The 16,052-nt window shown below is 47.5% G+C and overlaps 2 protein-coding genes across 3 annotated transcripts; one reads left to right on the top strand and one right to left on the bottom strand.

The window, feature by feature from the left end:
- Positions 1-417: 417 nt before the first annotated feature.
- CCDC87 (coiled-coil domain containing 87) lies at positions 418-5,027 on the bottom strand. Its single transcript, XM_061605851.1, has one exon. The coding sequence runs from the start codon at positions 4,932-4,934 to the stop codon at positions 2,313-2,315; it is 2,622 nt and encodes an 873-aa protein (XP_061461835.1). The 5' UTR covers positions 4,935-5,027; the 3' UTR covers positions 418-2,312.
- A 162-nt stretch (positions 5,028-5,189) lies between these two features.
- On the top strand, positions 5,190-15,948 carry CCS (copper chaperone for superoxide dismutase). Of its 2 annotated transcripts, XM_061606402.1 has the most exons (9): positions 5,190-5,334; positions 6,989-7,061; positions 7,629-7,766; positions 8,121-8,195; positions 8,995-9,175; positions 9,295-9,355; positions 11,913-11,990; positions 12,862-12,965; positions 14,287-15,948. In XM_061606402.1, the coding sequence occupies exons 1-9, from the start codon at positions 5,290-5,292 to the stop codon at positions 14,438-14,440; spliced, it is 909 nt and encodes a 302-aa protein (XP_061462386.1). In that variant the 5' UTR covers positions 5,190-5,289; the 3' UTR covers positions 14,441-15,948. The 2 variants fall into 2 exon arrangements, with proteins under 2 accessions (XP_061462386.1, XP_061462387.1); XM_061606403.1 differs by lacking the exon at positions 8,121-8,195 and having other exon boundaries at positions 5,194-5,334.
- Positions 15,949-16,052: the final 104 nt, after the last annotated feature.

Raw genomic sequence — 16,052 nt, 5'->3', positions numbered from 1 at the left:
GATCCAGTAGGCCTCAAATGACTCAGCCTTTTCTGCTCCTTATTGCTTGGAACTGCCTTCCAAAACCTCTGCCTCATCCCTCCTCAAAACTCAGTTATTTTGCATTATGCATTTGACTCAATCCCCACTCCCGTTCTCATGCCCTACCTCAATGCAGGCTGCAATTCTGTATTCAGTAGGGCTTGCTTCTGAGTAAACATGGTTAGGATTGTGTGGTAAGCCTATAACCAAGCCTAAGCATGGGTAACAAATCTCATCCCCCCCCCATTTATCCTCTTGAAATTTAAATTGCAGGGACCTGTCCTTTGCGAAGTGAAATATAAATAAAAATGGGCCATGTTGAGGCACTGGGATAAAGCCAATTATCTGTGTCTTCAGCTCAATGACATATTTTTGCTCCCGCAACTCCCCTAAAAGAAAAGCTGCCAGGGTTAATTGATAACATTAACACTAGTGGCACAACTGTAGAGGTGGGGGATCTGTGAGATATATTTTATTAACAGAGCCAGTGTTTAAAGCCTTTGGTGGTGCAGCACTCTTAATCAGGCAGGAAGAATCCTGTGAAACAAGCTTATTCCAATGGCACCACTAAAACTTCTTTTGGGATCTTCCTGTCTATTCTACAGGACCAACATAGCCACCAATGATTACAATTTATTGTCACGTAGTGTTCTAGGCAGAGCTTGGAAAAGTTATTTTAAACTGCAACTCCCATCAGCCCAATCCAGTGGCCATGCTGGCTGGGGCTGATGGGAGTTGTAGCTCAAAAAAAGTAACTTTTCCAAGCTCTGGTTCTAGGTGCTGCACGTTTGAGCAGGGACGAGGCATCTCTCCTTCCGGAAGTTGGACTACAACAGCTCCTATCATTCCTGGCTCTTGGCTCTGCTGCCTGGAACTGGTGGGAATTGGAGTCCAACAACATCTAGAATGCCACGGGTTCCTCATCCCTGATCTAGAGCATGGAGCTAATATACAGTGATAAGTGCCAGGATGGCCATCTGCATTAGACAGAGAAGACGAGATCTGGGTGGGGGAAGAGTCAGGTGTCTGTCTAGCACAGGGAGCAGCAACTGGTGGCTCTGCATAAAACCCAGCTCCCAAAAGATGTTAGCTGTCTTGTCTGGTTACCCGCAGGTATAAGAGATGTGAAGGGAATTTGATGTAATAACAAGAATAACTCAGCCATCCAGCAGGATGAGGATTGTAGTCTTGACTTCCACCCACACCCTCTTGTCAAAAGTGGCCCTGTAAGAAAACTAGTTGCTGGCCTCCCCACTGCCACCACACGTTTTGTTTTGTTTTGCGTATACTCTCCAGCTGCCTTCTGGGATTGATGGGTAAGCCACTCAGGCCCCAGTACTATTCAACTGTGGGACAGGACAAAACGCATCTGCCCCAGCTTCCATCATCTTGAGGGCAACCTGTACTGCCTGTCTGCAGTTGAATGGAACCTCTGTATTCATACGCCAAACTGCCTTGCTCCACTTCCTCACTCTCCCAGGGAGACTGGCACAGCCACCTCAGCCAGCTGCTGTCATCCACAATGGAACAGAGTGCAGGTGGGGGGGGGAGCTGTTGGGTGCAGCCAGTACCAGAAACCCTAGGGGGATTGAGGGAGTGGTGCATGGCAGAATGCGGTGGGTGTATCATGAATCTTTGCACATCGTGCAGGCAAGGGGAATGGTGTCCCTCTTGGGAGGTGCAAGCTGTTGGAAACATATCTGGAGAAGATTGATCCAAGGCAATTATGAATGAGCGTCAGCATCCCAGAAATATGGCAGCAGAGAAAAGTGACAAGGCAATGAGGATGGGAAGGTAAGGCTAGCAGAAGAAGCTCAGCAAGCCTATTGCAGTCTGTAAGCTATAACAAATTTAAATACTAGAGCCTTTCAAAGATCCTGCCAATACTTTAAACCATGAGGATAAGAAACATTTTTAGAGGATATCAGGAACCTTACATTCTTCATGGGATTGCATTCATTGGTGGATAAGGCACATCTCACAAATTCCTGCAGATCCTCTGAAATGTGAAATGAGCTAGGTGAAGGCACACTGCGTCTTGGAATTTGGTACCCGTCCACATATACACCTTTGTGGCTGTTGCTGTTTGCATGAATCCATTGCCTGCCTCCTAGACCATGGCACAAAATTACATCTAGATTGCTGGGGCTGACTCCATGTTCCTTGACCTTTGGCTTGTTTGAAGGGGAACTCGACTAGAAAATATGCAAATGGATCTGGTGCCTGTGCAGAGATGTCCTCAACTGCTGTCTTCGTGTGTTGACCTGTTATCTGGACACTGGTGCCAGTCTTTAAATAACAGAGGGGAGTCTCCTAATTTGGCTCCTTCTTTGGACTGCTTTCCTCAGTGTATTAGCACGGCGCTCCTGTTGCAACCAATAAAGCATCTCCACTGTGTCCCATGCCATCTTCTGCACATATGGGCGCCCCTTGAAGGTCACTGTGTCATTGAAAGTTGCTTTGATGTGGTTCAGAATGAAAGAGATCTCTGAGTCATAGCGAGCCAGCTCAGAGTGCAAGCGGCTCCTGGTTCTAGATTCCTTCATTCGCATTGCAAAGGACTGGGGGGCCCTGCTGAACAAGCGGTTTGGATCCGAAGCAGTTTCTTCAAACTTTTCCAGTTCAGCCAGCATGAGCTCCCGGTCCTGGATAGCCCGTGCTGCTGCCTCCCAGGCCTGGAGCATTTCTGGGAGCAGCAAGTAATATTGGTTAGAGCTGTACTTAATTGCCATATCCAGTCTTTCCCGTTCAGTGAAATGAAGAACTGTCCAGAGTCTTTCCAGCCTTCTCTGGAAGACCTTGAGATCTTCAGGCTTGTGGTTATAGCAAACAAAAGTTCCCAATCCCCCCACGTTGATGCTATTGGAATTCCACTTCCCAGGTTCAAATTCTTCCTGCTTCATTTGAAGCTCGGCAGCTTTCTTTATTGCTTCTTTCTTCACCTTCTCTTGTTTCTTGATTTCCTCCTTGCTTAATAAAGGCTCCTCCTCCTCTGTGTCCTTATCACTGTACAAATGAAATATCACTGGCAAATAATCGGATTCCTTGATGCCAATATACTTCAGATAATCATCGGTGTTAAAAGTTGCCTTCCACCATTTCAGCCAAGAGGCATATTGTTTTTTACCCACATTCCTTTTGAAAGGTAGATTTGGGGTCATGGGTGTGTCTATCACTACATCAGGGTAGTATGGTCCAGCCGGCAGGATTTTACTCAGTTCTTCATTAATGATCTGCTCGCTTTTCTTCCTAGTCAGTGTTGAGGAAGCAAAGCACCCAGCCAGTTGCATGTTGGTTGCAGGTGATTCTGTCAAGGGCCCTAGGTCCACCTTCAAGTGGTCTTTTGGGATGGTATTCATCAGTTCCTTGTACATATCCCTGACCTCTTGCCCCGTGGAAAGATTTGCATCCAGAGACTTCAGTGTAGCATTATCTATCTCCCCAAGGAGGTGGTTGTAAATTGCTGGGCATCTCTCCAAAGCCAAAGCCTCCAAGTAGGTTCTTTCTGACACTTGCATATCAGCCGCCTTCACAACCATCCTATCATTGACTTTAAAGTTCACTGTTGCAGCCTGAGGATGAGAGGCTGGAGCAGCTATGATGGTGTTTCTCCGTGACATCTCAAAAGACTCCTCTTGTTGTAGAGAAGAAAGCATTCTCTGAAGGTGCTCCAGACGGGCTTCATTAGCCTTCCGCCGTGTCAAGGCTTTAATGAGAGGGGGGAGCTCTGAATCATCACCATCATCATGCTCTCCTTTCGGCAGGCTGCTTTTCAGGACTGATCTCTGTGCTAGCCATCGGAGGTCCTCAGCCAGCCGTGCCGGTCCCTTGATGTCATCATCCTCAGTGGTCTCAGTGAAGTGGCAAGGCAGATCAGGGCTGAGACGGCGCAGAGTTAAACGGATTCCAAGTTCATCCACTAGGAGCTGCCCAATTCTCATATTGGGCAGTGACTGGCTCTTCCTAAGACTGGTAGAAAAAGCCTGCCTAGCCTGTTGTGGTTTAGCCCAGTCGCCCAAAGTAGCCGTACATGGGCAAGGCATTGGGACTGCAGCACATGGCATTTGTCTCAAGTGGATATTCGAGCTCAGTGTTGGTAGGTTTAATTGCTTTATTTTGTTCATGTCCAACAATGGCAATTCCTCAAGTTCTTTGATATCTTTCGCTATCTTCTGTTTCATGGTTGGCACGTGAGGTCTGGTGAGCCTGATGAAGTGATCGATGGTGAAACCCAAGCGGCAGCTCTGGCTCTGTGGCAACTTTCCACCCATTGTGCTAAGCCGCTTCTTGGATGCCTCCGTCTGGCGGCTTTGCAGGGTTTTCATCTCTATTACTAGGCGGTGGCGGACGGCTGCCACGTTGAGGAACCTAGAGCAGTCCAGGGAGAGTTGGGCAGAGAAGCGCGTGAGGTTGGCGTAGTCGGTGAAGATGGCCAGCGTACGGCGGTGCTCCATGAGATACAGGTAGTGAAGGAAGAGATGCTGGCATACCAAGCCAATGTAGGTCACCAGGTGCTGGTAGAGATCCCGGTTTGTCTGAGGGCTGAAGGCCGGGTCGTACAGCGAATGTTGGACATCCTTGAAAATGTGCTTGACCTCAGTTAGGATGATCTGCCGGAAGGCCCACTGCTGCCGGTGGGGGATGTGCGCCCACTGAGGCCCCACCTCCAGCCTCCCTTTTACCAGCTGCATGAGGGCGGTCAGGGAGATGGGCACAGGCACCACTTTCTGCCGGGACCGGAGGGCAGAGGGGGACGCTTCCTCGATCGAGGTCCTCAACCTGGAGAGACTGGCGGGGAACAGGGACAGGGGCGCAAGGATGTGCTGGTACTGGTCATGCAGCTGCTGGGTGGCCTTTTCCGCGTTCTCAAGAGCGTAAAGCTCGCGCTTGGGAAGGGAGAAAAACGAAATCATCGTGGAGAGGCCGGTGATGGCGGCGGCGGCAGCACCAGCAGCGCCTGAGTAATTAAGTGGTCGTCATGGTTACTGCACGCTGGAGCGGGTCCTGCAAAAATCTACTTCCCGCCCGAACGCTACACGCGCGACTTTAGTTCCGGCTGTGATATCGAGAGAGAGGAATCTTCGGTTGGGGGGGGAACTGACGTCATCGTCTCGGCACTAGGCTGGATTGGACTGGAAGAGTTAGTCTTCGACCATAGAGGTGGCGGTGGGCTAGAGTGGCAGGCAAGTCTCTTCCGGTATCCTGTTGTGCGTCTTGTGCGATCAGGTCCGCAATATTTCCCCGTTAAGAAAGGAGGCGGTGGCTACGATGGAAGCACCTCCAGGAGACGGTGGAGGAGGCACCAGCTGCAGGGTGGGAGAAATACTCTCGTCCCCAGGGATTGCTAATTATTTTGCGTGGCTCTGGCTCTTGGGTTTTCTACAGATGCCCAACAGGCACAAATCCAGCAGGTGAAGCTTTTCTTGGTATGGGGGACGTCTGCACCTGCTGTATTTCTGTCTGTTGTGCAGACATGTAGGAAGAGAATGGAATGGTTATGTTTTGTTGGGTAGGGAAATGGGGATGGGTAATAGTTCAGTGGTAAAACACATGTTTGAATGCTTTCAAATGTGCAAAGTCCCTGAATCATTATTGCTTAACATGTTGAAAGATTTTTTTAAAAAAAGTGTCCAAACTTTATAAAATTCTAACTGATAACCACTGGGGTCCCTTGATTGTTGGCACTAAAGTTAGGTAGGGGAGAAGTTCGATTTGGTTCTCATGTAAAGCCATATTATCAAATTTACTCTTTCAAAAACCATGAGAACTGAAACACAGCCATCCTTTGAAATTCGCATTTATCCAAATCTTGCAATGTAGTTCTCCAACCAAAGAATGTTTACAAAAATGCATATATTAGTGTAAATAACATTCAAAAATGCATTATATTAGGAGAAATTGCTTGCAAAAATGTGTATGTTAGTCAAAGCTACATACAGATACGTATGTATATAAAGTTGTATTTAGTAGGATAAATTTGCACTAAAATGCTGAAGAATTTTTATTTTTTAAAAAAAAACGCCACAAATTGCTGCAGAAATGCGGAAATATCCTTGTTGTTGTTGTTGTTATGTGCCTCCAAGTCGATTTCGACTTATGGCGACCCTATGAATCAGTGACCTCCAAGAGCATCTGTCATGAACCACCCTGTTCAGATCTTGTAAGTTCAGGTCTGTGGCTTCCTTTATAGAATCAATCCATCTCTTGTTTGGCCTTCCTCTTTTTCTACTCCCTTCTGTTTTCCCCAGCATGATTGTCTTTCCTAGTGAATCAGGTCTTCTCATTATGTGTCCAAAGTATGATAACCTCAGTTTCATCATTTCAGCTTCTAGTGATAGTTCTGGTTTATTTTGTTGTAATATCCAATTATTTGTTGTGGAAAGATGGATTTTCCCTGATCCTTTCACTTCATGCTTTGCAGAAGAACAAGATGTACTAACTCTCATGCAGGCTTAGAATACAGGAGTGAGAGGGTGTGTGGCGGACCATATTCCTCAAAGGTGACACCTTATCTCCATGTAGGGCTGGCAAAGACACCTGTGTAAAACCTTGGAGAGGTGCTGCTAGTCAGTGAACTCTGTACAAATTCGAAGAGACTCCTTACCCTACAAACATAACTGTTAACCTGCCAGGAAGGACCAGCAGTCCACCATGTTCAGCACTATCTCCAGCTGTGGCCAGAGGGACATCATATAAGCAGAACAAGAGAGTGACAGCTATGCAGTATTGTTTGTCTCCAGCAGCTGGTGATCCTCTGAATATGGAGCTCCATTTTGGCCATCATGACTAGTAGGCATTGATAGATCTGCTGTTCTTGAATGGTGTCTGGCAATCTGAAATCATGTTCCAGCTGTAGGTTGATAAGAAATATTTTACATTCTATATAAAACGACCGTTTATACTTCCTTTTTTTAGCCAGAAGTTTTGGATTCATGAGAGCGTCACTCTCTTTCTTTCTTTTTTCCAGCTAGAATTTGCTGTCCAGATGACCTGTCAGAACTGTGTGGATGCTATTCAGTCTTCTCTTCGGGGAATACCAGGTGACAGGAGCAGTAAGGGTTGTGACCTTTTAAACCGTAGCTCAGGGATGGGGATCCTCTGGCCCTCCAGATGCTGTTGAAATGCCTGCTAGCCCTAACCAGTATCGCCAATCGTTTAATATGATGGTCGCTGAAGGTGAGCAACATCTTGAGGGTCACATGTTCCCCTCCCACCACGGGAAACCCTGTCCGTGAAGTGGGCATACCAGTTTTTTCCCCTCTCCTTCATGGGTAGCGAGATACTATTTTTCCCCCAATGCTCATGTTGATGCTCCTCAGAAAGTGCAGAGGTACTAAAGAATGTGTTACAATATCAGATCAATTAATTATCCACTCTGAGACCTAGGTGGTGAAAAGTGGGATGTAGTGTTTTTTAATACATAAATAAATAGCCGATCTAGCTCTTCATCTCGTCTACGGGTACCATTCAGCATCAAAAGCCCTTTGCCAGGTGCCACTGTTTACATCCGGTAGGACAGGTGTGGGGGACCTTTGGCCCTCCCGACATTGCTGGATTACAACTCCCCTCCTCACCTCTCTCTCTCTCTCTCTCTTCCCCTCCTCCAGGCCTCCAGGTGCTTCACATCCAGCTGGATTCACAGATCGTGCTGGTGGAGACTAGTCTCAGCACTGAGAAGGCCCAAAGCCTTTTGGAGAGCACCGGGCGTAAGGCTGTGTTGAAAGGAATGGGAGGTGCTGTGCCTGGTAAGCTGCTTCCGTCTCATCCCCTTCTGGCTTACTTTCTGCCCAAGAATATTTCCACAACAAATTGTAACATTAGTTTTTAAATACAAGCTAAGTGTGATGACCTTTTCTTTGACTCCTTCCAAATGAATCCTGGGAATTGTTGTTAACCGGGGGGAGGGGGGTAATGATTTTTTTCAGAAAATATGTTGGTACAGAGAAAAATGTGACAAAACAGGAGGCATCAGCTCTTTTTTTTCCTGTTGGGGGCTGCATCCCCTTATGGGCAACCTGTCAGAGGGTGTATGCCAATTTGGGGTGGTGCAGAAGACTTGGGCAGGTGGAGCCACCTCCCTTCTCTCTTTCTCTGCCCAGCATGCTACGTGGGGAAGGGGCAGATCTGGACTGATGACTTGCAGAGGGCTTTTGACATCAGGCCAAGAGGCAGAGGTGGGGAACCTTTTTGGCTTGGTGAGCTAGATCTTCATCTCCCCATCTCTAAACCCTGCGGTTGGCACTGGCCAGTAATTGTCAGAGTTGGCCAGTAAGGGTGGAGGAAGATAGTGACCAAGCAGGTTGAACATCAGCTGATGGGTGAGGTGGTCTAATCCTGCTTTCTGCACAGATGGACTGTGTGCATCACTTCCCCATGCGTGCAGCTGAACCAACAGGGATCAAATTCCCCAGCCATCAGCTGATGGTTCAGCCCTCCTAGGTGCAGGGATCGACTGCATGTGCCACTTCAGTCCTACTCAGGAGGATTCAGTCCTGCTTTCTGCCCAGCCAAACCCAGCAGGATTGAACATCCTGTCCATCAACCAATAAGCAGAGGATTCAATCCTGCTTTCTGCAGAGGTCAGCTGTGCCCATAAAACCCACCCATTAAGGTCACATTGTCTGCCCATCAAAATGATGCCACCTGATTGACAGGTGGGCAGTGTTTAACAAAAATGGCCAAACTGGAACCGTGGTGGGCCAACATTCCTCCCCCCCATTTGGCCAGAGGCTCCCCACCCCTGCCCTAGGGCCACAGGTTGCCCACCCTGCACTAGAGAGTTTAGTGTGAGTTGTGAGTTCAAGTCCTGTCTCTGCTGTCAATTCTCTTTCCCGCCCTTCTCATCTGTAAAATGATAATTATTCTCTTCTGCTGCAAGAGGCTGTCTGTCTGTCTCTCTTTCTTTCTTTCTCTCTGTGTGTAAGAGAACTCCATGAAGAAAATGACCTGCTCTTGTGCCTCTTCCCTTTACAGAATCTTTTGGTGGCGCAGCGGTGGCCATGATGTCTGGCTTGGTCTTGGTCCAAGGTGTGGTGAGGTTCTTGCAAGTCTCCCCACAGAGCTGCCTCATTGATGGCACCATTGATGGTCTGGAGCCCGGCCTGCACGGCCTGCACGTTCATGAGTTTGGGGATGTCACTGGTTCCTGTGACAGGTGAGAGGTGTGGGCAGGCACCTTTGGGGAGTCTCTTCAGCTTTAAGCGGAGATGGCTGTGAATGGGACCTTTGCTTTTACTGGCTGTCGGTCCCAAACTTTTCTTCTGTCTCAAACAGCTGCGGGGACCACTTCAATCCTTATGGGGAATGTCATGGGGGCCCTCAGGATGTGCATAGGGTGAGTTGTGATATCTCCACATGTTTGATCTCTTCAGGCAGGTTATTAGCAGAAGACACTGCTGCGGACCCTCCAGCCCTCCAGATGTTTCTGGGTTCCACCTCCCATCAGACCCAGCTATCCTTGGAGTTGTAGTCCAACCACATCTGGAGGGCCATCGGGTCCCCCAGCCATGTCTTCTGTTAATAACCTCAAACATGCATCTTTTTGGCACATAGCCATATTTTTTTCTGCCTGTGGTAGCAATTGTAATGTAAGGGACCCGCTTACCGGTGCTCTGCTTACCGGCGTTCAGCTAATGCGGTGGCTTTCCTCCCCTCTTTTAAAGCCACTTTTGCGGCATTTTCGCATCATTTTCTCGCAACGCGCCCCATTAAAGTCAATGGGGTTCTGCTTTACGGCGGGGGTCTGAAACAGAACCCGCCGTATAAGTGGGGCCCTACTGTATTTTTTATTGTATTTTTATTGGTGTTTGATTATATTGTATTTTATAGTATTCCAGTCTGAATTCTATAGAATTTAAATTCTATAGCTGAACAAGCTGAAGCTGAACCCCGATAAGACCGAGGTGCTACTTGTGGGGGACAAAAGAAGGTTGGGAGATGTTGACCTGAAGTTCAATGGGGTGAGTTTACCCCTGAAGGACCAGGTCCGCAGCCTTGGGGTTGTACTTGACTCCAGGCTGTCCATGGAGGCTCAGATTTCGGCGGTGAGCCGGGCAGCCTGGTATCAACTACACCTCATACGAAGGCTGCAACCCTACCTTCCTGCTCATCAGCTCCCCCTGGTAGTACACGCCCTGGTCACCTCTCGTTTGGACTACTGTAATGCGCTCTACGTGGGATTACCCTTGAAAACGGTCCGGAAATTACAACTGATACAAAATGCGGCGGCTCGACTACTTACGAATAGTCGCCGCCAGGATCACATCACACCAGTGTTGTTCGATCTACACTGGCTTCCAGTTGTTTTCCGGGCCCAATTCAAGGTGTTGGTATTAACCTTTAAATCCCTATACGGTCTCGGCCCAGTTTATCTTACGGAGCGCCTTCAACGCCACCAATTATGCTGCCCGACAAGATCAGCCACTCAAGGCCTTCTCTCAATGCCGCCGACAAAAACAGCTAGATTGGCGGGTACAAGAGAGAGGGCATTCTCAGTGGCGGCCCCCACTCTCTGGAACTCCCTCCCACAAGATCTCCGGCACGCCTCTTCCCTAAATGTATTCCGTAAAGCCTTAAAGACCTAGCTCTTTCAACAGGCCTTTGGGATCTCCGGGGAGGGTTAATTACTGTGACTGAAATGCCTCCTACCCTGTTTTAATATTGTTGCTGCTGTATTATTCTCATGCTGTTTTTTATTGTATTATTGTATTTTATCTCATTGTGTTTTAACTGTTTTGTACGTCGCCTAGAGTGGCCTTTGGGCAGATAGGCGACACAGAAATTAAATGTATTATTATTATTAAATTGTCAGGGTTTGTCAGACACGCCTCATTTTTATTCTGTATTTTTAACTCTGTTTTTTAATTCTGTTTACAAGAATAAAAATAGTATGATAATTTTATGCCAAATCAACTTGTACATAATTACATGTGATGTTCCTGAAGTAACAAAGTGACTTTCAATCTGTAAAAAGTGCTAATACTGCATTTTTTCAATTTTTCCAGAAGTTCCTTTTTTCTAAAAAAAAACCAGAAAAAAACATTTTCCCTCCATGGCTTCAAAATTTCTGGAAATTTTACATCCCTAGTTCCCATACTTTTTAACCCATGGACCACTTGAAAATTGCGGAGAGTCTTGGCAGACAACTTGCCTGATCCAAAATAAGCTAAAAAAAATAATAAGCATGCCCTGAACTCTCATCCCCTCCAATTAAACTTGCCATTGGTGATTTAAAATTGAATCCCCACCAATAAAATTTTTAAAAGGTAACTGACTGATCTGTCGATGAAAAGCTTGCAGCCCTGATTTGTGACCCACTTGAGTTTTGAGGCTCAGGGCAGGCTAAACATCCAGATGTATTGTCATTCTTCCACCTGAGCACAGGCGCTGGTGGCGTGAACTTTTCTGCCTGAGCAGTTCAGCTTTTCTTTCAAAGCCAAGAAAGGTGGCAGGGAGGGTGGAAAAGTGAGACAGGCACCTTTTATCTTGTTCAGGGAAGGGCAAACTTTGGTGGCTGCTCTTTAGGCTTGGATGCTTTCAGTGTGGCCCACACAGGTTCCTCCGGCACCACCATCCCCGGCCATCGAATTGCCTGCCACCACCAAATTTTGCTGCTTCCCTGCCAAATGCTGCTTCCCTGCCAAATTCATAGGGAGATTCCTGAGCCCATGCATGGTCATCCCCATGTAAATCACACTCTTCCCGGCCACCAAACAGCTGCTTGATGGACTAAGGGAAGCTTGATTGTGAAGAGGAGGAAGGTGTGTTGGGAGGCAACAGGTTAACTCATTATTTTGTGTGTGTGTGAGAGGGAGAGGGAGAGAGAGAGAATAGCAACTTTGGGCTGAACAATTCGGAATCTAATGGTGCCGCCTGTGTGGGTCTGTTTGCAGCATGCTGGGGATCTTGGAAATATCTTGGCAGGTGCTGACGGGAGGGCTTCCTTCCGGATGGAAGATAACCAGCTAAAGGTGAGGCTTCCCAGAGTAAGCGAGTAGCACGGCGGATGGTGGCTCAAAGGGCTTATGCAGCGGTGGCTGGTGCCCGTTGGGAGTGGTGGGGTGGAAGGCCGGGAGCCCAACAGTAGGTGGAGCCAGAGCCAATGACAGGCAGAGCCATCTCGTTTCAATTTTGTCCCCATCTTCCTCCTGGCTGAAATCTACAAGGGCAACACTGAGATTAAGGAGAAGAAGATGATGGACAGCATCAACCCCCGCCAAAAAACTGTTGTAAATAAAGAAGGCAAATAATTGGGGCTGGCTGAGAGCAAACTGTTAGTGGGGCAGTGCCCCATTTGCCTTAATCGACCAGCCTCCATTGGATTTATGGGAACAACAAGGCACATGGTATGTGTCTTCATCAGCTGATCCCTTTCTCCCCGCTCCTTTAGCAACCATGGATCCACTCCTCCGCTGCAGGAAAATTAGATTTTGAATCTAGTATTAATTTTTAAGCTTAATTGTTCATCTCTGTCTATTCCTCATACTTACCTTTGCACTGTATTAGACCTTTTCTGACTCCCTTCCTGCCACCCAGCGCACGGCCTCTCCTGTCCCAAGGTCCTGTGTGAGGTTGTTTCCAGTCAAAAGGACTTTTCTGTGGTATTGCTCACAAAAGTCACACTACTTGTCAGTTTTCTGTTTTTGCTTCTCTTGGAACAGTTGGAATGTTCATGAACATAACGTGTCCCATCAGCTCAGCCAGTGGCAAAGCTGTTGTGTTATGACCTAATAGTTTTGGTTAATTGCTTTTTTTAGCTTCTGTTAAGTACAGCAGCCCCCCTTCCAGAGTCACTTGAGTAACGAGGATCAGTGGCACATGCATTGCTCTCCTCCATCTTAGGTTCACGACATCATAGGCCGCTCCTTGGTGGTAGACGCAGGGGAGGACGATTTGGGCCACGGAAGCCACCCACTCTCAAAACTCACTGGAAATTCAGGCGGGAGGTAAGAAGAATAAGGACTAAGATTGGTTGAGGGCTCTCCTTGTCTGTTGGCACTTGGCAGTTGCTAAATTTGGGAAGTCCCCTAAATTATGGAATGATCTCCCTGACGAGGTGCACCTGGCGCCAACACTGTTATCTTTTCGGCGCCAGGTTAAGACTTTCCTCTTCTCCCAGGCATTTTAGCATGTTTTTTAAAAAATGTGTTTTTAAATTTGTATATTTGTTTTTCATGTTTTTAATTGTTATAAACTGCCCAGAGAGCTTTGGCTATGGGGCGGTATACAAATGTAATAAATAAATAAACCATCTGACAAAAACATGGGAAGCCCAGATCGGACTCTTTATCCATCTAACTGAACATTGATAACTGTGGCTCACGGCAGCTTCTCAGAGTCTTGAGCAGAGAAAAGTCTTTCCTCCTCCCTGCTCCCTAAACTTTACTGCTTTTTAAACCAGAGATGCTGGGGATTGGACCTGGGACCTTCTGCATGCGAAGGGAGTCATAGCTCATATATCAAGGGGGTCATAGCTCAGTGGTAGGGTACCTGCTGTGGATGCACAATGTCCCAAGTTCAATCCTGGGCATCTCCAGGTAAGGCTGGGAGAGATTCCTGCCTGAAACCCTGGAGAGCCGCTGTCTGTCAGTGTAGCCAATACTGAGCTAGATAGGTCAGTGGTCTGACTGAATGTAAGGCAGGTTCCTATGGTGTAACTTACAAAGACTGACTGTGGCTCCCCAGGGTTTTAGACACGGAGTCTCTCCCAACCTTACCCAGGGGTGAGGGTGGGGAGATGCCAGGGGTTGAATCTGGGACCTTCTTTATGCAAAGCGTGCCCTTTGCCACCAGTTTATCTATTCATTTTTTGCAGTACGTGCATGCCGCCCAATATCGAGATTGTTGATTTGTTCTTGTACAATAGCAATGATCAGTAATACAAAGTGATGGTGAGAGAGCAATCATACAACTTTCCAGAGCTGGAAGGCTTGGTCCAGCTCTGTGTGCCTCCGTGGGGTTTGGTGGGAAAGGAGGTGAAGCGAAGAGGCAAACTGGGAAGCCCACGAGCCAGCCAGAGGTATCCCCCCCCCAGTTGTACAACACATCTCTGGATTTCGGTTTGACTGGCTAGTCTGTTGGATTTTTTTGCTGCCCTCTTATCCTGCTTTTTAAAAATGGTCCCTGAATCTTGATTGTTGCGAAAGCCCCCTTGGGGAAAGGCAGCTCTGGAATGGTTGTAAGTCAATAACAGAATGCCAAGCCCCATCCTCGTGGCCATTTTGCAGCAAAGGACTTTGCCCACCTTTCTTGTCTTTCCTTTCCCAGAGTGGCCTGTGGAATCATCGCACGCTCCGCTGGCCTCTTCCAGAACCCCAAGAAAATATGCACCTGTGATGGAGTGACGCTTTGGGAAGAACGGGAGCGGCCTGCGGCCGGAGCAAACAAGAAGGCCGCCGGGCAGCCAACCCCTCATCTCTAGGCTTTGCCGTTCTGCCTGACCTCTGTCTGGGCTCGGACTTCCTGAGGATTCCCACAGTCCAGAGGGAGTTGAATGAGGCTAACCATAGTGGCCCACTGAGATGGCACAGACAGGGCAGGCATATTTTTTATAAATATACACCAGCTGTTCTTGTGGAACAGAAGGGAGCATGACTGTTGTGCAGACTGTGCTTCTTAGAAACGTTCCACATGTGCACACACGTTTGCCCGTTGAATGGCACATGCACAATTGTTCCGGCAGTGATCTGTGAAAGTTTTCCCTGTCGTACACACATACCTCCGCCTCCCCAGTGTACACACTTCTTACCACTTCTCATACATATGCCTTTTGCCCTCCTGTCACGGCTTGTTTAAGAGGGTTGATTCCATTTTCCTAAAGCTACTTTCTGTCCCTCCTAAGAGCTGTGTGTTTGGCAGAAATTCAACAGGGGCTGTTTGTGGCAATACAGTAATGGTGGAAGCTTAACCTGTTGAATGTCTAAATGTGCAGTTCTTAAAAGGCAGGAGGGGGAAAGGTAGCAACCTACCAAGCAGTGATCTGGCAAAGTGTCACTCATCCTCATTAGGCGTGTGTCATATCCATTTAATCCCTTGTCTGAATTAGAAAATCCTTTGTGGACAGAGAGCCTGTTGCTTTATCGAAAATTGTTGTTGCCCTTACGATGTTCTTGGTGCCGTCCCTAAATACTGCTGCTAGCACCATGCTAGGGTGTTTTCTAAGTGCCTTAATTTCAGACACACTTGCTTTGATTCTAAGAAACTCCCACGTCCTACTCAGGATAGATCCATTTGAAATCAGTGACTTCAGTTAGTCATGCCCATTTATACATAGTTGGCTATAGCCTGTTGTCTTAATTAGTGGCGGCTGGTGGCTCTATGTCAGTGGGGCAGTGGAATCCGCTCTGGGTTTTAGTCTGAACTTTCAAGGAGCTGGCCTAGCCACCACTGGTCTTAACCTTCCCTAGTGTGGCAAGTTGCCACAGAGAGGATTTCAATGGCGCTTTGGAGGTGTTGCTGCATCCAATACACCCTCTCTTAACGCAACTCTTAGCTCCAGGTGTTGTTCAATTCCTGTCATCCCTGACCCATCGGCCAAGGCTGGCTGGGTCTGCTGAGAGGTGTAGTCCAACAACATCTTGAGGCGGAGGGCATAGGCCACAAACTGGGGAAGGTAACGAATGGATATGCTCTCTTTCACTTCATGCTTAACGGGCAAAACAGTGATACTAATCTGGGTTAATAGTTATGAGTGTGAAGTTAGGTTTTTATTGAAATTTATAACAATAGTATGGAAGCAGTGGAGGGGTGGCTTATTGTGAATTAATTAATGCAAAGCAGTGATCCTTTTGGGTTTGTGGATGGCTTATGTGCTGCAACACATGTTTTGGATGCATGGAGGAGAAATACATGACTTCTGAAATGTGCATACTAGTCTAGACCCTGTCGCATTATGCTCAACATATCCATTAAAACAAATTCTTATTAACAGCTATGCAGGCTCTTCTGGTTTGATGTGCTCGTTAGTGTGTCTATGTCTGGCATGAGAGGAATATTTTGTGGGGTAATCCTAGGATTCCTGAAGGTCTGATTTG

This window comes from Rhineura floridana, chromosome 22 (assembly GCF_030035675.1).
Source record: "Rhineura floridana isolate rRhiFlo1 chromosome 22, rRhiFlo1.hap2, whole genome shotgun sequence".
Classification (NCBI taxonomy): Eukaryota; Metazoa; Chordata; class Lepidosauria; order Squamata; family Rhineuridae; genus Rhineura; species Rhineura floridana.
Note: the sequence above shows the minus strand (reverse complement) of the source record. Positions and strands in the feature narration are given on the sequence as shown.

What these genes read in the sequence shown, in the direction of transcription:
- CCDC87 (XM_061605851.1), bottom strand. Translation starts at nt 4,934, where the DNA reads ATGATTTCGTTTTTCTCCCTTCCCAAGCGCGAGCTTTACGCTCTTGAG.
- CCS (XM_061606402.1), top strand. Translation starts at nt 5,290, where the DNA reads ATGGAAGCACCTCCAGGAGACGGTGGAGGAGGCACCAGCTGCAGG. An exon ending in GTCACTGGTTCCTGTGACAG is followed by an intron (nt 9,176 to 9,294) that starts GTGAGAGGTGTG and finishes TGTCTCAAACAG; the next exon opens with CTGCGGGGACCACTTCAATC. An exon ending in ACTGGAAATTCAGGCGGGAG is followed by an intron (nt 12,966 to 14,286) that starts GTAAGAAGAATA and finishes TTCCTTTCCCAG; the next exon opens with AGTGGCCTGTGGAATCATCG.